At 48.5% G+C, this 23,740-nt stretch overlaps 1 protein-coding gene across 1 annotated transcript; it reads right to left on the bottom strand.

Annotated features, from left to right (window-relative positions):
- Positions 1 to 3,397: 3,397 nt before the first annotated feature.
- Positions 3,398 to 22,441, bottom strand: FAM167A (family with sequence similarity 167 member A). Its single transcript, XM_042883522.1, has 3 exons — positions 22,294 to 22,441; positions 14,921 to 15,416; positions 3,398 to 5,505 (listed from the first exon to the last, which is right to left on the bottom strand). Exons 2-3 carry the CDS (start codon positions 15,290 to 15,292, stop codon positions 5,242 to 5,244), a joined length of 636 nt encoding a protein of 211 aa, XP_042739456.1. The 5' UTR covers positions 15,293 to 15,416; positions 22,294 to 22,441; the 3' UTR covers positions 3,398 to 5,241.
- Positions 22,442 to 23,740: the final 1,299 nt, after the last annotated feature.

Raw genomic sequence — 23,740 nt, 5'->3', positions numbered from 1 at the left:
AAAGACCAGCTGGAGCAAAGCCTGGATAGGGATGCTAAGCATAACAAGAAGTGGGCTTACAATTTTAATAGCGTACTTCAGGGAAAATGTGAGTTTGCTTCTAAATAGGGGGGGGGCTGAGTTGAGCTGGCTGAGCTGAGAGCCTTTTTTTTTTGTTTGCCTCAGTTTTCATAGGCTGGACTTGTCCCAAACCTCTGTGCATAACATTTGGGAAGGAGAAGAGCAGACAGCAGTGGGGGAAGAAGGTGGTTTGGGACTATCTATCTGGTGAAATTAAGTGCCTTTACATCCGTGAGACTGCCTGTTGTGCACGAAAAATAATGGTGATTGACAAGGGGTTGGAACTAGATGATCTTTAAGGTCCCTTCCAAACTACACCTGCTTGGGTGAGGATGTGGTGTCTCTTCCTAAAACTGAATGAAGCTCAACATCAGCCTGAGAGGCAGCACTTGGAGCACATCTCTAGGAAACGGGAGATGTGGATCAGTCCCATGTTTGCCTGGAGGGAATCAAAGCCACAGCTCAGTGGGAGCTGTACATGTCATGAATCAAGCAGAATTTGTCTCCACAACCTTGGCTTGAAAGGAATTATTTTCCTTGCATTAGCAAATTCCTTTTGCAAGACTTATGAGTCATTAGTGATTGCTGCATTATGAGAAAGGTTGCTTGCACCCCATTCTGGTTGTGTTTCTTCATGATGTTGCAACTGAACTGTAGCAGGGTCCCTCCTCTGTCCAAACAGGTTTGTACAGTTCGACTTTCCTACTCCCCCAAAAGGTGTCTGCACCCAAATCACTTCCCAGTGTTGGTCCCTGGCTCACGTCACCTCCTAAGCCATATCTGCCCCCTGAAGGGCAAAGCCATGCCAGGAACCACGCTGAGAATCGCGAGCTCACCATTGGCAAGCCAAATGCCAGAGCCACCAAAGCTTTGGCTGGAATTACCAGTGTGGGGAGAGGGGACAGGACAGCTGAACCAGCTGCTGATCTCATGGGATGGGTATGGGCTTATTGGGATTAAGAGCTCCATCTATCTCATTTGGTTAGAAAGCTTGGTTAGGAGCTTTGCATCGTCCTTCCAATTTTAATTTGCCTGCATGACAGGCTTTCTTAAGTGCAGTGGTAAGGGACTTGCAGAGCGTGCCAAGGCTGAAACCCAAGGCCAGAAGATCCTTCAGCATATCTCAGACTGAGCAGCTGCAGCCTGGGGCACAGCACTCTGCCTTCCCGCATCTCATTTTCCACCCTATAATTGGTGGATAATTGTTCTGCCTTTCTGGGGGAGTTGGAAGAAGCTGACCTTCGCAGTTCTCTGCAGAGCACTGAGAACAGCATTCCTGTTTCCCACTGAGTTGCCTTCGTAAGCTATCCAGGCTGCAGTCTAAAGCAGTTGGGGGAAATTCCCTTTGTCTCCCACAGCAATCCCTATCCCATAGAAATCTCCTCGTAGCATTTCTGGAGCAGCTCGTTCCTGCCCTCATTGTTCCCAGGGAGGAGAGACAATGATCTAAGAATGTAATACTCTTGAAACCCCTCCAGAAAGCTGCATTTATGAGCAGTCTGTTCCAGCTGGCACAGGGAATTCATCAATGCAACATATTGTGTAATGCCTCCTTCCTCCTCTTTTTCCCCTGGGAGGCAGCAAGCAGGATCCTGAAAGGGAGAAGGAGTGCTGGGGAAGTGACAGCAGTGTAGCACTGAGCATCTTCCACCAACATCTCGGGACCAGAGCATTGCAGATCTCTTCCAGTGGCTGACCTACACATCAAGGTGCTGAAGGTGACAGTGAGAACGATGGCTTGGCTGCCCCAGGGCTGGCATTGCAGGGGCTCCATATTGTCCTCCTGTTGCTGATGGGTGCCAAAATGATGCCAAATGATGCAAAATCTCAGCTGGCCTGAATGAAGTGTGTGTGGAGCTAAGGTCTTTCAGATGCCTTGCACTCTTGTGCGTGTCTCCAGACATGGCACTTGGGTATGAAACACACAGAGAGGGCAACAAGCCTGATTCTGGTCTTCTAACATGTCATTCTCCAGCTTTCCCAGTATAAATGGGACTTACTGGGGCATTTCTGTGAAGGTCTCTCTTCAGTTTCCTTAAGGGGCTGTATGGAAGCAACTGTGGGAGACACCAAAACAGAAATTGCTCACTGATTGCACTTCACAGTGCCAAAAGAGAAAGGAACGGGGCACTTCCCTCAGGAAAAATAACCCTTTTTATCTTTGCTGGAAGAGCTGTGGCGGAGCAGTGAGGTCTCTTGTCCACAGATAGGTTGTGATGGACCATGCTGGGGAGCATGGCCAATGGACTGTAAGCTGAAAAGTGTAGAATTGATTTGTGCTGCTTCTTGACTGACTCAAAGTCAGAAATCAAGGCAGGCCACTTTTTTCTTTGATGATTCTGTTTTTTTCTTCACACTGTAAAGTAACACAGATCTTTGGATTGGTTGCATCTAGGTGCTGCGCCTAGCTGTTACCACTGGAAGAGAAGTTCCATTAAGGTTGTTTCAGGGAAAATATTTTGACTATTCATTACAAAACGATGTCTGAGAGCAAATGAGCTGCTCTCAATGGTTACACATTAATATGCTCAGAATTGTAAGTAAAATAAACACGAAATCCACTGGTGTAGGCACAGAGCTGTCCTGATGATGTGCGTGGATAGAGAAACCTTGCACAAGCATACATCTTGAAAACACCAGGTAGAACTTTGCTGTTCAGAGTTGCTGGGACCACCTGGTGCTTCACACCATGTCCCCAGCTTTCCACTGCTGTCTCCATTTGCAAAGAGACTTGTAGTGGAGTTGGGCATTGCAGGAGATAGCATTGCTGATGGTGGCTACTAGAGGTTTGGAATCAGACAGAAACTCCCCATGCATCCCCTGGCTGTTCTGCAAGCAGAACTGGAGCCATTGAGCCCAGTGAAAGACCAGAGGCAAGGAATCGATACAGACATCATTTTATAATTAAAAAAAATTGTGCATTTCGATGAACAGCTGGCAATCATAACCATCCCCATCCCCGCTGCAGAAAATACACGTCTGCAAACCAGACGTCTGGTATTTCTAATTCCACATATAATGACCTCCAAAGGCTGTGCTTATACTAACCTTCTGCATTCAGATACCACACAAGAGCCCAGAGGCAGGAATTCTCTGTACTTGATTCTAGGCGACCCTAGAGAGAGACAGTCCCCCTCTTCTAAGGCATTATTTTCACTGAAATTTGTCGCTGCTATTTTTGATCGAAAATGCCTCTGAAAATCCACATGAGACATTAATAGTATTTTTTTAATTAAAAAAGTAAACAAAGAATTTCAATGAGATTTTTCTTTTTCTTCTCTTCTCTTCTCTTCTCTTCTCTTCTCTTCTCTTCTCTTCTCTTCTCTTCTCTTCTCTTCTCTTCTTCTCTTTTCTCTCTCTTTTTTTTATTTTTTCCCCTCAAAATGTCCATGGGGAAATAAGGCTATTTTTCTACCAGTAAACTAAACAGTATCACGGCTGGTTGTCTTGTCCAGAGGCCAACTGGCAGTCTGGCCACAACCCTATCAGTACCTGGGCAGTACAACTTTCAACATTCAGGCACAGCACTGCTTAACTTACTAGTATAGACAGAGCTCTGGTGCCCTCCAAATATCTTCTTCCATAGCAGAAAGAAATGTCACCCTGTGAGTTATGAACTGGAAGGGAGGAATCGCTGTGGGGTTACATCCAATGGAGCCCCAGGAGACAGGGCATTGAAAACAGCCCTTGTTCCCAGGTGGCCATGAACCCTTTCATGATGTGAGCCTCTGGGCTCACAAACACACACACACACAACTACTGATGCACACACAGGGCTCACGGACACGGCCAGGTACAGGCAGAGGCACATCCAAATGGCCACACAGCTTCCAGCTCAGCACTGGCTCACGCGTCCAGCTCATTTCCAGAGCTTGGGCTGGTGCTGCGTGGAAACAGTCACTTTCAGCTGCTCTGGCAGAGAGCAGGGCTGATGGGTTGAGAGGTGTTGAAGCCTACAGACAGCCAAACACCCTCTGGACAGACTATCTTGGTGCCAGTTGTCCCAGGGCTGCTGTGGCTAGACCACTCATGTCCCTAGCCTTGCAGCATAGTGTGCAGCAGTGTGCACAGAAAGGCAAGAAAGTACAGCATCCATCTCACACACTGCCTGTAGGGAGAGAATCCCATGTGTCTGCTACAGGTCTAAAGCCTGCTGACGGCAGCTCATCACCGCAATATTTCTCCATTTAATTTTATGGTTGCACTTTGATGCTCATCATGCAGAAGTCCCTTTTCTCCTCTTGAATGTCCTTTCTTTGATGGATGTGTGTTGCTACAGAGAATCCAGGATTTGCTGGTGCTACTTCTGGGGGAATGTCAGCCTAAGATGACTTCTCTGATACAGGATTTCATCGGTGTAAACTGCATCCATTATCTTACCACTTTTGGAGCTAGCCGCAGGTTGCCTTGTGGCCATGGCTGGCAATGAGATCAGGAACATGTATTGCTCTGGGTATAAATTCTAGGGCACACAAGTGACTCCTGTCCATCTAAAGGCTACATAAATGTGTCCACAATCCATCCATAATAGATACCACAGGCAAAATTAAGGTAGAATACACTGGACTCAACAGAACAAGCCAGAAAGCACATTCTCACCGCATTTGGGGATACATTTAACCCGCTGTCCCTCACTTGATGAATCCTTTCCACTGGCAACCATCTTTCCACCTGAAGCAGCCCCAGAGACCTCCTGCCCGGAGCAGCAGAGGCAGAAGATGGAGATCTGAGGAAACATTTAGGGAAGAGAGAGGTATTTTCTGAAGCCACAGCTCTAGCCTGGGAGAAGATAAAAGAAAAGGGAAGGGGGGGGTTTCCCCTTGCTTTTTGGCTGATCTTTAAACCTCCCCTTGGACTTCTGAGTACAACCAACCGCACTGGAGATGCATCCACCTTTTTTACTGCAGGAAGAGGATAAAGGGGAGAAGGGGCTTTGCAAAAGAACAGGCTGAGAGCAATCGCTGGGCTCAGATGCTCTCCGTGCTTCCTGCAGGTCCTCTCTTCCCAAAGGGCATCTCTGAGCCATCCTGGTGCCATATTCTGCTGCCTTGCCCTGACACCAAGACCAGCGGTGGGTTCCCCGTTTGCTCCTGATCCCTCTGCCCCTCCAAGGCCTCTTTGTGCCCAGCCATTAGGCAGAGAGAGCCCAGACCTCTCTCTTTCTCCCTCATCCTTCCCTCTTCAGCACAGCGAGAACCGGCGCGAGTTGATGTTCATCTTGGTGACCCCGATGAGCTTGAGAGGCGTGGAGAGGCTGAAGGAGTTGACAAGGGGGAAATCACAGAAGAGATCCGCCAGCTCGTCCCTCTCCTCCAGCTCATACGTGGCGTCGTTGAGCATGCGCTGGTGGAGGTGGCAGGTCTGCTCGATCTTCAGCTTGTTGATGTCGCTGCGGAGGCGCATCAGCTGCCTGGCCAGCTGCTGGTCCTGCAGGCGCATTTCTGCCTGGAACACACGACAGAGAGGGGGGAGGGAAGAGAGGATCAGCAAAGGCGCAGCAATGTGTTCCTCGTAGCGGTCCTTGCTGGAGGCTGCAGCAAGTCATGAGAAACGTAGCTTTGATAGAGATGCAAAGAGCTGGGAGGGAGGCTAGAGAATTCCCTGCAGTGCATCTCAGGTCAGGATGATGAATCTTTAGCATTAGCAGTCTGTGCTTGGTCAGATTTCCAGGAGCACTGGGAGTTAAATCCAGCCATGCCAAGGCTGTTGAATGGGATATCAGTCAGTGCAAGCTTCAGAGCCTCCATCTCAACCTTAAACAAAGCCCAAATTAATTTTGCTCACAAGGGAGCAGCCACAGGGTGAGAAGTAGCAATTAGAGGTGGAAAGAACCAATTAAAAGACCCCAGAGAACAGATTCCCAACTACTTGGCACAGATTTCCAGCCTGTGTAAATCCAGGCTGGTTCATGGCAGAAGGGAACATGGCTGTCAGCATCCCCTGTGGCTCATCTCTCTGATTGCACACAGATCTTGGGATGGGGCCTCTGTGTTTCCCATGGGAAGGAGAATATCTATCCCATGGGTTAATAGGCTCAGTGTTTCAGAAGGTTTATTCTCCCCTGGCGTCTAACTCTGAAAGGTGGAAGACTTAAGTGATGAAAAGAAATGGATGTATTATTATTATTACTATTTTAAATTCCAGCTTATAACTGAGCAGAAAATTGTCACAGGATACTGGGAGAGGCAAAGGGAGGAGGTGAACACCTGGCAAGATTCATGGTGAGCATCAGCCCTCATCTGGAAAGCAGAAGCAGCAGTCAAAGAGCCGATGCCAAGAAGTCAAAACCCACTTCTCACCCCACATCCCTCCTCGCAGAACAGCAACAAACCACAGAAGCCACAGAGAAAACGGAGTGCTGGGAAAGAAGCCAAACAGATCAGGGTGAACCCTGTGGCTTGAATCAGTCTTTAACTCTTGGAAACATGGAGGGAGCATTACAGGCTGAAAAAAAAAACCCACTCATGTACCAAGGCTCCTGGTTTTGTCTTTATTTTCTCCTCCCAATAGATATGTGCAGTCCTCAGCAACATCCCTGTGCATGAGATGCTCTGCAGCCTTTCAATATCTCAAGGGGGGCTGTGAGGAAGAAGGGACAGATTCTTTAGCAGGGTCTGTTGTGATAAGACAAAGGGAAATGGTTTCAAACTAAAAGAGGAGGAATTTAGATTGGATATAAGGAAAATTTTACAATAAGGTTGCTGAGGCACTGGGACAGCTTTGGATCACTGGTTTCTTGGCTCCCCGTGGTCTGAATGAGAAGTTCAGAAATAGAACCAGACTACAAGTATATTAATATGTGAAATTGTGCGTGGCAACAAAGTCTTTCTCTGTGCTTGATTGTGAGTGGCATCCTCTGAGCTTAGTCTATCACACAGCCCTAAGTGATTCACCATAGGCACTCCTCAGAAGCAGATGCAGTAGGATTCATCCTTGGCAGGCATTGGGATGCAACCACTTTGCCTGGATGCTAACAGCATGGGCATGGCCAGGTCATACCAATTTGCCCCCAGGCATGAAAATAAGCTGTTTTGTTTATGGGTGCAGAAGATAGGAGTGAGAAGTAATTTTATTCCTGGTTGGTGGCTGGAACATGAAACTGCAGAGAGGAAAGGAGGAGGTAAAATTCACATCAGGATGCTCCACAGGTGGCCCTGGTGTTTCTACACAAGGTCTTTGTGATACATCACGTGGGGGATGCTGCAACCAGGCTATCAACCAGGGTAGCACTGCCATTGCTTTGGTTTGTGGCACAATCCCTCCTGCTCCAGGCAATGCCTTCAAAGAGATCAGGATTGGCCTTTGCAGCACCGCCAGTCTCACAGCAAGGTGAAGCTTTAGGAGGTTGAAAGGCTCATAGGGAAGAGCTTGGCTCTGCTCCACGTGTTTTCTGCAGCTGTTGGGAAGCCCTTTGCAATCCTCAGAGCTCAAGCCAAGAGCTGACGTTAATAATGGAAGTCAATCCGAGCCAAGCAAGGCTCTTCTCTCTCCTGCACCATGGAGACACCATGGAGGACCTCGCCTGGTGCTCTCAGCCAGCAACTGGACTCCAGCTCTGTTGCCTGCAGAAGTTTCAGTTACTTTTGTATAAATTTCACTCTGAACTTCCCTTTGAATGGTTGTCATGGCTGGGGCAATTTACTGTGCTCTGCAAACCACTATTTCCTTGCACTGAGCAGAGCAACGCCACTCAGGGAGCTTTTCTTCCCCCACGTGAGTTGCAATGAAAAAAATGTTCATACTCATGGTATCTTCCCCTGTTTCACAATGAGCTCTGCAACTTGACATTTTATCAGGAAGGTGATCACGGATGTTATTGAACTAACCTTTGGTCAGTGTTTCTTGTCAGTTGATCAAGCTATGTAAGAAACGTCAACAAATGCTTTCATGAAAGGTTTTGATGAACATGGGATAAAAAAACATGAAAAGGGTTTAAAAATTAATTAAGAGGCCATTATGGAAAAGGCATAAATGAAGATTGCTATTTCCCCCCTACAAGCCATGTTTCTGAACCAGTTCTTTCTTTCTCTGCTTTTCTAAGAAAACGTTCTGCTTTTATGCAAGTTCACAGACAAAGCTGCTTGGGCTGTTGGTGTTAGATCCCAGTTTTGTCCTCCAGCGCTCCATCTGCAGTCTTCATTCACTTCCTCCACCATACCCTGGTGTTTGTGGAAATGGCATCTCCCACTGCCATGCCAACCACAAGTCCTCCTGTATAGGAGGGGGGAGAGCTGTGTGGGGCAAAATCTGCACCCACCTACATTGATCATTTCTTGTCCTAGACAAGCCCTTGCTATGCTCTGGGGATCAGTGGGGGAGCAGGGCAAAAGATGTCAGATATGTTGATTTCCCAGGGAGAAAAAGTCCCTTTTTGCCCTCCAGGAAAGCAAGGAGGATGGATGAGGAACAATGTATTGTAATGACTTACTAAAAGATTACCAACAGGAGATACAGGATTTGCCTTGTCTGAGGAGGTGATGATGGACAGGACTGGGCAGTCCACAGGAAAGTGATGTGCTTTGTTCATAAACTCCCAAAATCTTAGCAGGATCTGGATCAGAACCCAGAAATACCAATTCTCCTTCCTTTTCCTACAAGCTTCTCGTGAGTATTAGAGACACGTAAGATGTCCCACACCGAGGACCAAGCCATCACTAGAAATCCTCTTTCAAAGAGGAGAACTGCTAGATCAGCAAGCTCCAAAAGCTTCCTGGAAAGACTTAATGGGATTACAGGGGCTGCATCACAGCTAGCTGTGGGTTTTTGGTTTATGCAGCTCACCCACGGGGACAGCTACTATAATGCAACTCAATGGGACGACAACAGATCCCACACACTCTGCAGTGTCCCCTAGGAATCCACAGGGCAGACCCAGCAGCAGCCATGCATCGTTTCCAAGTTTTGCATGCCAAGTGCAGAAGCAATCTCACGTATTTCTTGCTTGCACAAACCACTTTTTAACAATGTTCCCTGCCTCTTTCCGGCCCAGCTCCAGCAGGCGAAGAGCTGTGTGGGTCTGGGAAAGGGAACCAAACCCAAGCCCTTCCTGGCAGAGGACCGGCTACAACCAGCAAATTGAATCACAAAACCACAGATATCTGAATGAGCGAGTCTTAGGAAGGATTTTCTGTTCGGGTTGGGCCTCTGAGTCTTCCAGGAATGTTTAAAATGAGGGAGGGAGGGAAGATTTTGGATGCATCCTTGCCTTTTGTCCAGTCTAGATGGCTTACCCCAAATATTCAGCTGCAGCTCAGGATGCAGCCTAGGTTTATCTCCAAGTTTGTCTCTAACCATGGGCTGTCTGTATGGTCGCAGACACTATCAGTGTTCCCACTGCCATTAGTCTACCTCCTGCTGTGCTGCTATGGAGGGAAATAGCAACAGAGACCATTCCAGGGTATGGAGGTGTCATGGAGCTCCTTGGCACCTCTTCCCAAGACAGAAGTGTCCCATGGACAGGTTCCCAACCTGAAGCTCAGGGTAGTGATCAGTGGAGAAAGGGTTGCTTCCATGGATCCAAAAGATCAAAAGAAAATGAAAGGTGAAGTGGTGCCTTCCCAACTGGCTGCAACCACTTGGATTTGAGCAGAGGCCGGTCATTAAACCCTTGCCAAAACACTTCAGAGAAATCGGTTAGGTCTGTGTTTAGATTTGAGGCTTCATCTTCAAAGGTGCTCAGATGACACCCTGCTGTGGCTAATTTTGGATGCTCACGCCCTTGTGGTGCAACCCACAGTCTGAAACAAGGCACCTAATCATTGCTTCAGCAACGAAGCTCATGATGACACTGTGGGTGTCACCCTGTTGTTTAGAATCTCTCTTAAAAGCTCTTGTTCAACTAATATTGATGTCAAAACTCAGAATAATATCTGGACCATGCTGACAAGTCACGCTGCTCCTGATGGGGAAAGCAAATTGGTCTGAAATGGAGACAGTGATAATCATTAGGGTCTATGCCACCCTTGTTGGCTGTTTTATTAGGATCAAATAACATTTGCTCAATCCATTGGAAGAAATCCGTTGGGAATTCAGCCACTCTCAGGTTTAGTCCTCCACCAGTCCAGTCACCTCTGCACTTCAATGTGGCTTTTCTGTCTGTCTGACCAGCAAAATATTGTTCATAGGATGGTTTGAGTTGGGAGGGATCCTTCAAGGCCATCTGTCCCACTCACTGAACAGGGACACCCACAGCTCAATCAGTGCTCAGAGCTCATCCCCTGACCTTGGCTGTCTGCAGAGATGGGGCATCCATCTCCCATCTCATCTCTGTGCAACCTGTGCCAGTGCTTCACAGCCCGTATTGTAAATAACTTCTTCCTTATATCCAATATAAATCTCCCCTCCTTTAGTTTGAAACTATTTCAGCACTGATGAAAAGCAGCCACATTTGACATGAGAAAGGCAAAGAGGGCAAAGAAGAGACAGGAGGCAGGAAGGGAGAACTGTTCCAGCCTTCAGGCAGTTCAACACATGCTGAGTACTGCAATTTGCTCATACACCTACACAGAGCCTCTCAGCACAAAAACAAGAGCAGGAATTTGCATGTCCGAATAAATCAGCTTCTCAGAGCCAGATTCCCAGCAGGTGCCAGCTGATGGGGCTGGCTGGAGCTCAGTGGGCATATTCAGCCTTATATACCAGGGCCAGATCTTCGTGTGCAAATGGCAGCATCGGGCACTGAGATGGGTCACCTGGGGAGGACCAAGAGCAGCAGATGCTCAGTAAGACCTTGGGTTTGTCCCTCACTTTGCTTCTGAATGGGAGGAGCCTGAACCTGGCTGAACCTGAACCTGAGCAGATTCTGGACACATGGATGCAAATTCCCTGCAGCATGGGATGACACTCATTTTGTGAACTGGGAGTAATGCTTCAGATTTAGCAGGTAGCTTTAATTCGTATGGCCAATTCTTATGGCCTATTCTGCTAAGTGGAAATATGGGTATACACATTAAATTCACTTTGCTTCCAGCATTGTGTGATCTAATACAAACTGCTTATTGGGAGCATGTGCAAACTCCTGAAGCTCTAGCTGTTTGGCAGGGTGCTAACTGGTACAAGCCAGAACCATGCTGGGGCTGTGCTAGTGAACCAACCCTGCCTAAATGTGCTTGTAGCTGAGACAGGATTGCACAGTGTGAGTGATGGAGATGTACACCCTGCACTGCTGCATTCCAAGAGCACAGGCTGCTGGTCCACTTTTTTTTCTGGACACGCAGCAGCTTTTGCCCTTCCGTTAGGTAGATGAATCCTACATACACTAATTTGCCTTCTCTTGGAGGACTGCATAAAATGGGAAGAATTCATCCTGTGATGGAAAGCAGCATGGCAGAAGCAGATTTCACCCCAGCTATGACTACTGGATCATTTTTGGATGCTCTTCAAAAAGCTGCCCAGTTATTCACATGGGCTGTGTCTGTAATAGTAGAACAAGGAAAGCCAGAGCACAGCACAGCCACCAAGCCCTGGCCTCCTTCATCCTTCCTCTCTTACATTAAGGAAAACTGGAAGGATTTATTTCCCAATTAGGGTGACCATAGCAAATGGATGGGTACTGGAGCCCTTCCTGGCCTTTCTGGTCTTGGATCCTTGTCCCTGATCTAGTGGTGGGCAACTCTGTCCACAGCAGAGGCTTGAAAGTAGATGATTTTTGAGGTCCCTTCCAAGCCAAGCCATTCTAGGATTCTATGATTCTATGATTCTAGGATTCTAGCATTCTAGCATTCTAGCATTCTAGCATTCCATGATCCTGCCTTAAGTATATGTAGAAACTCAAACAACCATATCCTGCTCTGAACCTTCCTGTTTGCTTTACTATCATGAAATGGTGGTAAACAAGGAAAAATCCTGGTTGTGATGAATGGAAGCTTGTTAATATACAAAAAAGAAAATTCTTTTCACTCTTGAGATGTAATGTGAAATGTATCTTTTTGTTCCAGCACTCTGTGAAATGATGGCCTCGCTGGCAGCTCTGACCAACAGCACTGCCTCCAACATAGCTGTTCCACTATGTGGTCAGTCAAATACATGCTCTCTCTTTTGGGGAAATTGTTCTAAATTACATGAGTCACATCCAAATCCAGCAAAGACTGGTATAATTAAGACAGAGGAAAATGGAAAGTGAGGAAAAAATAGGGTTTACTTTGCCCTTTTTCTTCCTTAATTTAAACTTTAGATTCTCATCAGATGATGTTTGATGTACCACACCCCAGTCTAAAGAGTAGAATTGGACTTTAAGACAGTTTATACTTTTGGCAGAGGACCAAAGAACAAAGCAAACGCTTTAAACACTGCGACTCTAAGAAGGAAAAATCTGTCCCTTCCTGTCTCCAGGCATTTTGAGACTTGGGTTTTACATCTAGTCCTCTGTGAATGTGAGAATTCATCACAGATGCAAGCATGGACCTGGGTTCAGGGCTGAGATTAGGAGCTGATTTCTCTCCAGAGCCCCGAGTGGGCATCATAGAACCATAGAACCATCCAGGTTGGAAAAGACCTCTAAGATCATGCAGTCCAATCTCAATCCATACCCACCATGTCCACTGATCATGTCACTCAGTGCCACATCTCTATATACTTGTTGAACACTTCCAAGGATGGTGATCCCTCCACCTCTCTGGGCAGCCTGTGCTAATGAAGCACCACTCTTCTGAAGAAGAAATTGCTCCCAATATCCAGCCTGGGCCTCCCCTGGTGCAATTTAACCTCTCATCCTAAAACAATGAAATCGACTCAGAACACTTTGTTATATTCCAGGATTCCTGAAGTTCTGCTTTTGTCTTCCAAAAGCCACGGTCCTGAGAAACATCTCGACCACCAAAATTGACAGCCAGGACCATTTCTGTCAGTAAGTACTTTAGAGATCTTGGCAAAAACAGCGAGAGCAACAAAAATTTGTCAAATAAACATTCTTTGGAGCAGAACTCACAGATGTGTTTGAAAAACATTTTGCATGGGAAGTTTTCTTCAGAGACTTTCAGTGTTTATCAAAACCAAAGCCCTTGCACAGAACATGTCCTCAGGTGTATTTGGCCTCACGTTTCACCAGGGGAAATTCAGGCTGGATGTTAGGAAATACTAATTCTCTGAAAGAGTGGTCAGGTGCTGGAATGGGCTGCCAGGGAGGTGGTGGAGTCACCGACCCTGGAGGTGCTCAAGGAATGTCTGGATTTTGTGTTGAGGGACATGGTTGAGTGAGAACTACTGGTGGTAGGTGGACGGTTGGGCTAGATGGTCTTGTAGGTCTTTTCCAACCTTGGTGATTCTGTGATCTGAAGCCCACATGCTTTCCCAGTCCTTGGGGACTATGCTGCAAAGATTGCTTCTCTCCAAACAACTGCAACCGCTATTGGCAATCACAGGCAAACATCTAATTAGGCAACAGGGTCACGTGATATCCATTATAGCCAGTTTCCAGTTACATGAGCCAAATAATTTCATTCTATTTGCATTTTCATTCTAGAAGGGAATCACAGAATTGTGAAGGAAGGATCCAGAAGGAAGGAAGGATCGTGGGAAGTGAAGTCTCAGTCTCTTGTTCCTATACATGTGAAGGGCCCACATGTCTATTCTCCAGCCTGAAAATGGCTGCTCCAGTTGGGCTGTCTATCCTACTGACCTCCTCTGGACTCCATGAAGGATGCATCTATGCTTCTTCCTGGGAAATGTCCCCAGATTCCCAAACTGGGCTGGGAACAGCTTGGGGCAGTGCTATGAAGATCCTGACAGCAATGCAACACATCAAAGTTGAGCTGCTTCTAGTATCTGTGCCCTAGCTCTGTTTATTTTCCTAGGGTTTTCCTAGCATTTATGTCTTGTTTTCTTCTCCTTGAATCATGGTTAACAGCATTTTTGATTGCCCTTGAACTGCATGGAGCCAGGGCAGTGAAGGCTGTATGGCTCTGGCCCCCGTGTTGGCCATGTCCCCTCAGAAAGCCACCGGCCACCTCCTTGCTTTGGAGAGATAGAAGGTCTCCAGTCCTTCAATCAGTTTTTAACTACCATAAATAGGGATTTATGTAAGATGGTGTGCCTGTCTGATATGAAGGGCTGACAGAAATATCAACCAGAGCCTAATGAAGGAGACAAACTTGTAAGAGTTGGCTGACGAGGGTTCTGAGATCAGGCTCTGGCACTGTACATGCAGCAGGGGAAGGAAAATACGCTTTCTTAGATGTCACAGAGTAATGTGAAACAAAAAGAAGCACTGAGGGCAGGGCAGAAATAACCTGAGAGAAACAGGTTGCCCCAAAATCTCATAGGAGGCTATGAGTTGAAAAAAAAAAAAAAAAAAAAAAAAAGGAAAAGAGCAAAAAAGAGGGAAATAGGCAATCATTTGGAGATTATATTAGCAGATGCTTGTCAAATGCAGCATTCTGCAGACAGTATCCCACTGAGGATACTGACAGCCTCAAGAAGCAAGGGTAAATCTAGGGGACAGGTCTTGCTAGGCACATCCCTTTCTACAGCCTTGGTGTAACATCCCTTCCTGAACCCCATCAGAGAAGGGCTATTGCAGCAGCTACATCCATGTGTCACTACTTCTGTATTCATATGAGTGTTGACGTGTGATTAGAGAAGTAGAAGAAGCAAACTGCTGAAAATCTCAGCTAATAAAAGCTACGGTATTCCCTGAGCATTTAGGATCCCAGCAAGGACAGTGAGGTTGGCCCAGCTTCTTCTCTGAGGCAATAGATGCTGTCATTCACCTTTCCCTTCCCCACAGCCCCCCACAGCAGCTGCAGTGACTAATGGTTGCCTTTCCACCAGGTACAGAAGGCAGGTGGGAACAAGGAGCTACTCATTTCCTTCATTTTTCTCTTGAAAAAAGAGTGCTATCTATCTGGGACAGGAAACCACTTACCAGTTCCTTCCTGAGCCACGTCAAAGCTTCATCGATGCTCTCAAAGTCGCCTATTTTCCCTGAGGTAAGTGTCACCTTGTCCTGGGCAGGGCTCCCATTGAGATGCAGCTGCACATTTCTTAGAGGGACAGTGTCCTCTGTGCCCTTTTTGGCCTCGTTCCCCTCCTCATCCCCAATGGGTTGGGGGCTCTTCCATGCCTGCTCCTCCAGCTTTGCCTTCCACTCCAGGTAGGACGGACGTCTAGTTTCCAGTCTCAGCTTCTCAGTCAGGGCCTTGAGGCTCCTTAGGTGATCATCAGGAGGAACAGCACTTCCAGTGCCAGCATCTGTTCTGTCCAGGGCCTCTTCTATCTGGATTTTAGGTAGGGACATTCTCCCTGGGGGTCAAACAGCATGGGGTGGGATCCCAAGGGTCAGAGGTGGGGTAGGATGCCCTAATGGCCAGGTCTTGGATGAGAGCTCCTGCTCAAGCCCCACACCAAACCTGGGTGAATACCTAGAAGAAAAACAGAGGATTGTTTTCCACTTTTAAAAGGAAAAGGGAGCAAGAAGGGAGAGACAGCTCTTGCAGAGCACTGGCTTTGGGAAAGGCACAGTGCCAAGGTGTGTTACCTCATCTCAGCTATCTGCTTCATGGGCAGGAACAGACAGGCTCCAGCTCTTAGTGGAGCTCTGGTTACCTACATCTCCAATACTTAAGGGGCTGAGAAAAGGTTGCCAGTGAGGCCAGGACACATTCACACACCCTTCTGAGGACAAATCATACTGCCCAACGTCCTCTGGAGCCAGGAGTGGCTGTTGCTGGGTGATGGGGTGTCCTGCTTGGCAGTCCTATTTCTTTTCACTTCTGCAAGATAGGGACAGATAAAGTAAGGCAACATAAACTTCTCCCAGGAGTTTGAGCCAAAGGGAGAGCTGGAAAAATGTCTTCACTTGTTTATGTGTTTACTTATTTGTTTATTTTCTTGCTCAGTTTCACAGATTTGGGTTTAGATTTAGGCTTGCTAAGGACACCAGCCTCTAGCCATGGGAATCAGATTCCACCCATCCAGTGAGCCTGGGGCAGGAGCATGGCCTCTGGCCAGTTCTGGGAGTAACTGGGACACTGGTGTGGATGGGCTCAGATGCTTACTCTCATGGAAATCTGGACTTGTGGTTTCCATCTCTGACTATCCCCAGTATACCAATTGGAAATGGTCCATCACCCGTGCTAACTTCCAAACTGCAACTCTGTAGTGTTTGGGAGAGGGTCAGCTAGCTTGGGCCAAAGCCAGGACTTGAATACCTCTGTGGGAGTTAAACTCAGGCAGCTGCTGCATACATTTCAGGTGGGATCAGATAAGAGACATTCTCAAGGTCATATATTCATCTGCAGCTGAGCTAGGAATAGATCCAGAGCTCTCGTCTACATGTCAAACACAAAACAAAATACTTTCTGCCTGCCTGGTAATATGCCCAGAAAGACCAGCCAGGACGTACGCAGTTTCTAGCTGGATGCACTAAAACACAGCGATACGAGTTAACTCAGCCATTCTCCTCCCTGCTATGTGTGCCCACAAAGACGTGTGCAGCTCTGAAACCCAGACCATAATTATGCCTCTCGAACCTTTTCAGAAAGAAGATTCAATTTAAAATAAACACCAACAGTGAGCAAGATTTATCCCACAATTGTGTGGAGGCACATGGGCTGAATGAGTAGTTGATAATATACACGCAGACAGTCTGGGGGTGGAGAATTACTCATGTTGTGGTCTTGTTCCTGCTCCTATTTATGTTAATGAGGGTTTTACGGTGAGTGGGAGCAAGCCCAGATACTACGCCAGTTTGAAGCCAAGAGCTCTCATGCCTGGAGCAGCACAATTTTCTTTCTTCTGCTGAAAAATAAATCGCAGGGAGGGGCGAGAAGAGGGCTGCCCATTCAGAGAGTCAGGACGTGCACTAGCTTGTGCGCTGAGCTGAGAGCACACTGACAGATTTTGCTCCAGCACTGCATTCTAGCCCATCAAAGTCAATAAAGGGTAGCAACTAATTGAGTTCAGAGACCTTAACCAGGTTGGATGGGGCCCTGGGCAGCCTGGCCTGCTATTAAATGTGGAGCTCGGTGGCCCTGCATGTGGCAGGGGGGTTGGAGCTTCATGATCTTTGGGGTCCCTTCCAGCCTGAGCCATTCTGTGATTCTATGATTCCATTAAGTAACCAAGCGTTTTTCCCTCTGGTGGGTTGGTGATTGCTAGCTGTGGCTGAATCCAGCTTTCCAAAAGCTGAACATGCCAGGCTGCTGGATTTGGTTCTCCTTAACACAGATAACATTCCTACTGTAAGGCTGACATTGTCAAACATCATAACATCAAAGTAGAGGGTCCACAAACTCTTTCATCTTGTGTCTCCAGTACGAACCAGCAGCTTGTGTTGCCTGCTGAGGGATTGGATACTTACGCACCATTACAGCCCACCTTACACCTCCCATGTGCAATGTGAAACTTCTCATAATTCAGTGGACAGACCCCAGACAGGCACATCTGTCCTCCAGCTTCTCCAAACTGAAAACAGGCACAAAGGAGCTGCCTCAAATTTCATATTGATATCTCGGACTTGATTGAAAGACCTGCTGCAGAAAGAGAGCTCTGAAATTTGTACATGTGAAAAATGTCTGTGTAATCCAAACCTGCCTGCTGCCCCAGTGCTAGCTGATTCCCAGGAACAAACCCGACCTCCAGGCTCACTTTCCTCACAAGAAAAAGACCTGGAGTGGTTAACCCTTGATTTGTCTTCTTTATCACAACTGCACTCTGTTGGTTCATGCTGTACCAAATTAGGGGTAACAAGAAGTTGGCACCAAAATGGTGACCAAAACCCAACAGGTTTCCCCCTTTCCTTTCATGAAAGCTGTCAAACCTGAACGTACAGGACAAATCAGTTCACCAGGTCAACGGAATGCCTTTCATCTTCTTCTTGGGTCAGGCTTCCATGGAAAAGTCAGCTTCACTGAGCCACTTGGTAAGCTGCCATGCAAAGGGATTAGCAGTAGTGTGCAAACGGGATGGAGAAATAACAGGACTGCCATCTGGATGGGGTGTGAAGTCCCACCATGCCAAATCTCACTGAGCAAGCATGCCTTCAGGCCTGGCTTTTACACCTTTGCAAGTCAGCAGAGCAAACCCTTCCCTCTCCCACACCTGATACACCTCGCAAAGTCCTTGGGCAGTCCTGTACTCTAAGAAGCCAAGTCATAGAATCATAGAATGATAGATGGCCTGGGTTGCAAAGGACCACAGTGCTCATCCAGTTCCAACCCCCTGCTGTGTGCAGGTCACCAACCAGCAGCCCAGGCTGCCCAGAGCCACATCCAGCCTGGCCTTGAATGCCTGCAGGGATGGGGCATCCACAGCCTCCTTGGGCAACCTGTTCCAGTGCCTCACCACCCTCACAAAATGATGCTACAGCCTGTGGGAGTTTTATGTGCCTGAAAAACTTTATACACCTCTGCCTTCCCATCAACTCTCTGTGCCCTGCTCTGCTCTGAATGAGGCTTTCAGGAAGCAGCATTGTTTGCGCATTTACAGCCTGCTCAATTTAGGGCCATAAATAAGGGCACGCAGTGCTTTGGAAGGCCACATGTCAGGGAGCAAGGGGTCTAGGGGAAGAAAGAAGAAAAAGAAGGAGAAATACTCAGGATAAAAATTGGAGGAAAAAAAGCAGGATAAATAAAGCCATCAGTTACAATAGGTAAGAGGAAAAAAATATTCTGCTCCTTTCACTACTCCTGATGGACATCAACTTGCAGTAATGCTGTTTTTTATTGCAGAGGAGCAGCAGTGATTTTAAGAGTCTACATTACTCTGCTTATCTCCTTTGAGAATAAAAACACAGCTCAGTGCGTGACAAAGCTCATGCCGAGAGAAGTCCTTTAGCTGGATGAAGAAGTGCCATCAAGGACCATGGATAACACTTCTGGCATGTGGCAAACAGGGCTTGGACTATTAATGACCGTCAAAAATCACTTTAGCCCCTTTTATCCCTCTGACTGGTTAGGCAGCTCACACAACTGGCCTTCAGGAACCAAACTCTGAGGATCTGCAGGGATACACAGAGCATCTTCAGGTGTCTTGTTCCCATTTGGATGTCCATACTCTGACTGTTATCAGAGCAGGGATGCTCTGTATGACCCATGGTGTTTAGGATGAGGCTCCCCAGATCGCTGGCAGCCATTTACTCTTGGAGTTTGTATGGGTTTCACTTTATGAGCCACACACTCAGCCCTTCACCCTATGAAAGAAAAACTTATGTAGAAATTGCACCAACCAACACCATCCTTGGTGGGTGATGAAACCTCATGAAGAATAGAGCAGGAGGAGGGGGGCAGAGCCAGCTGTTGGGGTACAGCAAAAAGATGGGGATGGGGATGGCTGACCTCCCTGTGGTCTGCAGCAGATTGGCAGTGGGATGGTGAAAAGGATGCCTTCCTTTCCTGTCCTGAAGTGACCTTCAGCCACCCTCCTCCCAGCAGAAGATGCCTGCAGCCCAAAGATCATCCTGATCCTGAAGCCAGCAAATGGCCAAGCTGGGCATCAGGAGCATGAGCACAGTTCCAGGTCTGGTGAATCCCCCACACTTGCAGGGATAGCAATGTTACCTGTGTCCCTTCTCACACATGGACCCACCTCTAACCTAATGCAGGACACAAGCTCAGGGAGCTGAGCAGCTTTCTGTGCCCGGGCTGACTGAAGGTTGAGAGGTGCAATCTCAAAGTTACATCATGCTGTGTCTGGGATACTGACTTGATAGTGTTCTGAGTGCACTGGATGTTCCTATGCATTTATGTATGTGAACAATGCCCCCAAACCCTCTCTAGTAGCTCATGTGCTCAGGACAGCAGCCCATCCTGTTCTTTCAGCCCTTAGGGTGCAGTCATGGCATTTACAAATACATGGGGGCAAGAGGGAAGGACTGGGCTTTTCCAGTCATGTGTGGCCTGAAGCACAGTGAGGGTTCACCTCCTTCTGCCCAAACAGCCCCCAGGTGCAATACAGGAGAGAAAGCAGTGGGGGACTGCAGCCAATCCTGACAAATGGATGAAAATAAGAAGAGGGGACCACTTATCCCTCTGGCATTTCTCTCCAGCCTCAGTGGTAGTGTCAGAACCTGCTTCAAGAAGTACATCTGTTCCTTCATACCCGTCTACCTCTGAGCCCGTTCCTTGCACAAGTCACAGCCAGCTGCTTTTGAGGCAGCAGGATGGAGACTGCCTCTGTTGGGTCCTGGCAGCCCCATCTTCTGAGCAGCCCAGTTCCCCTCCATCAGCAGATTTCCAGTGGTTGGGTGGAAACTCAGCATGAAAACGGTCCAGGCTTTGCCAGATGTTTGGCATTCCTGCAAATCAGGAATTCTTTCTGGTGATGAGTGGGGGACCAGGAAGGCTCCATAGAAAGTGGATGGAGGGCAGTATTTCCTCTCAGCCCACCGCATAAAGCAAGGTATAATTGTTATTAGAAGGGGTTGGGCTGTAGAAGAAAAGGCAACTTTGCATGCCCTTGATGAAAATGCTCCATCCACAACAGCCATGTTCTTGCAAGCGTTGGGCAAGCCTCGCTCCTCCAGGCACTGCCCCAAGGTCCCAGCAGGACGTGGGACTTCACCCTGGCTCCCCAGCGGGCCCCCAAAGGACCAGTGATTTGGCAGAGCCCCTTTCTTCCTTCACTTTCCCCACCACCCCCCTACCCTGCTGGGTTTCACCCATGAAAAGAGCAGGGCAGGGACCTCTGTGCCAGCACAGCCAGGACTCCTTGGGAACGAGCTGGATCAGGCTGAGAAATGCTCCCTTCCCAAGGGGCTGCCACAGGGAGTTATTTTTCCCTTCATGCAGCACGAAGGCAGCAGCAGAAGGGTACATTCCTGGTAAGAAACAACAAACCTTTCTCCTGCCTTCATTCTGCCCAGCACTGAGCTTCCCCTGCAGAAGCAAGTGCCAGTTCCAGCTCCAAATTAAAGCGATCAGGGGCAGGATCAGCCCCTACGACCCCCTAATCCCCCTCTACACGCCGCCTGTCCCATCCGATTACTGCCTCAGCAGCCAACAAGCACTGCTCTCAGACCTGCTCCTCCCCAGCATTACCGGCGCTGATCCCCACATTACTGTTCAATATCTCATTTAAGGCAAGTTGCTCACAAACAGATCCCTGCTCCCTCCCCTCCGAAAAGATGAATTACTCTCAGGTTGATTTTTATAAATATTTACTTCTTTTTTTTTTTTTTTTTTCCTGCAGTATTTCTGCTACATTTTTCAAACCTGAATGGCTGCGGGGCTGTTGTGAGCTCCTTCCCTTTCTGTTTTATTTATGCACCATTCAGATCCCCCGGAATGGGCACAGGGATGCAGAGGGGACACAGCACGCAAATAACAGCCATGGAACCAAAATGATGGCTGGGGGAGGGAAACTCACGTCTCGTTACCACTGAGAAGTGGGGAATCCATCAGATTTGGGCAGACAAAGCCGGACGCAGCCCCTCACTGCCAACAAGGCGCTCGGTTTTTATTCATTTTCCCCCTCTTTCCACCAAGGTTCCCAATGTGGGAAAGCTTCGAGGGGCAAAGCGGCGGTGAATAATGCAGGGAGCATGGTGGGGAAATAGGGAGGGGTCCTCCAGCTCTGCACTGGGGCTGGGAGCAGGGTGCTTTTGTGCCGGCGCTGGTAGGGGTGCAGGCTGATCATTCATTTTAGCAATTAGCCCCGAGCTAATTAGAGGGCTCTGTAGAAGTTCTGGGTGATTTTTTTGGGTTGTTTTCTTTTTTTTTTTTTCTCGGTCTGATTTGGTCAGTCCTCAGCAGGTGGAAACCCACCCTGCTCAGCGCCGTGCCTGCCTCAAAACCTGCAGGTAGTGACGCCCTGCGAGGCCAGCAGGCTCCATCCCATGATGTCTGCGCTGCACAAACCCCTCCGGGGCTCTTGCAGATGTCCGGGAGGGGACAGAGGGAGCAACAGGTGATTGTCCCGAGCCGGGGACAGACTCTCCTCTGTTACACCACAGCCCGTGGAGAAAATTCCCTCCCCCTCCCTGGAAGGTGGTGGTTGCCCCTCACCTCTCCCCAGCTGCGAGCAACATCCCCGTTTCAAAGAGGGGTGCAAGCACTGCAGTGATTTCTACCCATCCCAACCATCGGGGTGCCACCAGTCTGGATGTTTCCAAGGGATTTTGGCCAAGCTGGAATGAGTGGAATGAGTCCCCAGCCCCACAACAGGGGAGCGGGCATGGACACCATCACCGTGCTGGAGTCCCCATTGCCCCCCCCCCCCTCTCCCTTAGGACCTGCTCCTTGCCGAGCCCCATTTCCACAAGGCTCCCACTCCAGGTATCCCCTTCCAACCCCAACTCACCGGGGAGGCTCTCAGCAGGAGCGCTGCACGGACATCTTGCCTCCCTCCTTCCTCCGTGGGGCTCCAACTTGGTATTTGCAGAGCGATGTCACCAGCGCCTTCAGGAGACTGTCTCATCCTCCTCCTTGTCGCGCTTCAGAAATCTCTCTCTGTGTGTTGTTTTTTTTTTTCTTTTTCTTTTTTTTTTTTAATTTAAGGGACTTTTTTTTTTTTTTTCCAGTGGTTGCGTCAGGCCTGTTGCCTGGAGACAGGCGAGCTATTCCAGTTTGAGCTTTTCAGTCCAGATTTCCTGTCTCTCTTTCATTCATACCACCAAGCCCCGAACCTACCTCCCACCAAGCAATAACCCTGGAGAGACCTGAAAGGGAGGAGCCACACCGCCCGGGTCCTAGACATCCTCCTTCCAGGCAGGAGGGGTAAGGATGCTACTGGCAATGGAGGGCTGCTGCAAGGGCAGGGACCCCAAAAAACCCACAGGAGACACTCGGATGGCATCCCCGTGGCTGTTCCCATCACGTTCCACGGAGAGCTGGGGACCTCTGGCACCAGGGAGAGCTCACAGATAATGTTTCCCAAATGTTTGCCTAGAGGTGAGCATGTATACTGAAGGAAAAAAGGGATGGGGATAATCTGGCAAGGCTGTGTGGGTGTCTCTGGGAAGCCCTTGGGTGGGTAACTTGGGGCACTGCTTGCTGGCACCACCCAGAAACCAGTTGTTGCCCATCTGCTGTGCTGGGAAAGCCCCTGTTTCTCCCACACCTCACCCAGCAGGGCTGGAAACCATTTTAACTGCTTCCAAGAAGGGACCCATAGAGGCACGAGCCCAGTTGCTGAGTGACTCCGAGACCGTGGTCTTCCTTCCTTCCCCGGGGGTTAAGAATTAAACCTGCAACACGTGGGGGTGCCTCTGCAAAGGAACCCCACATCTGTCCCCACATGCAGCTGTTGAACATCTGGCATCTCAGGACAGCGCCTGCAGACGCGGTGGTGTGAAGGGTTAAGTGCTGGCCATAGACACCTCATTACCCCGGCCCCTTCCCACAGCCAGCCTCCTGCCTTTCTTTTTTTTTTCTTTTTCCCCACCCTCCTCTCCCCCAGGGCAGTGGGGAATGATTTACAGCCCCTCCCTGAGCCCAGCATCCCTACAATCCCATCACCAGGCTTCAATTCCCACCACCTCCTCCCCACACCCTGCAGCCCCTCCAGCATAGGGTACAGCCCTGCAAGACCATGCAGACTTCAAAGAGTGAAGAACAGCATTTTCACATTTCTGATGCAAATGCAATTATTATTATTTTTTGCTTGGACAGCACTCTCGTTTTGTCAGTTTTCAGATATGCAAATGCAAACAGCCTGGCAATCAGTTCTCCCAGCCACCTGGCAGCTTGCACCCACCCTTCCTGGGACTGCTTATACTGAATGGGACTGGCGAGACACGAGAGCTGTT

Source organism: Lagopus leucura, unplaced genomic scaffold (genome assembly GCF_019238085.1).
Source record: "Lagopus leucura isolate 7727_CA_CO unplaced genomic scaffold, USGS_WTPT01 Super-Scaffold_100038, whole genome shotgun sequence".
Classification (NCBI taxonomy): Eukaryota; Metazoa; Chordata; class Aves; order Galliformes; family Phasianidae; genus Lagopus; species Lagopus leucura.
This window is presented reverse-complemented; position numbering and strand designations above follow the sequence as displayed.

Excerpts from the sequence above, each read along its gene's own strand:
- FAM167A (XM_042883522.1), bottom strand. The coding sequence starts at position 15,292 with ATGTCCCTACCTAAAATCCAGATAGAAGAGGCCCTGGACAGAACAGAT. Across the intron at positions 5,506-14,920 it reads CGTGGCTCAGGAAGGAACTG|GCAGAAATGCGCCTGCAGGA; the intron begins GTAAGTGGTTTC and ends CGTGTGTTCCAG.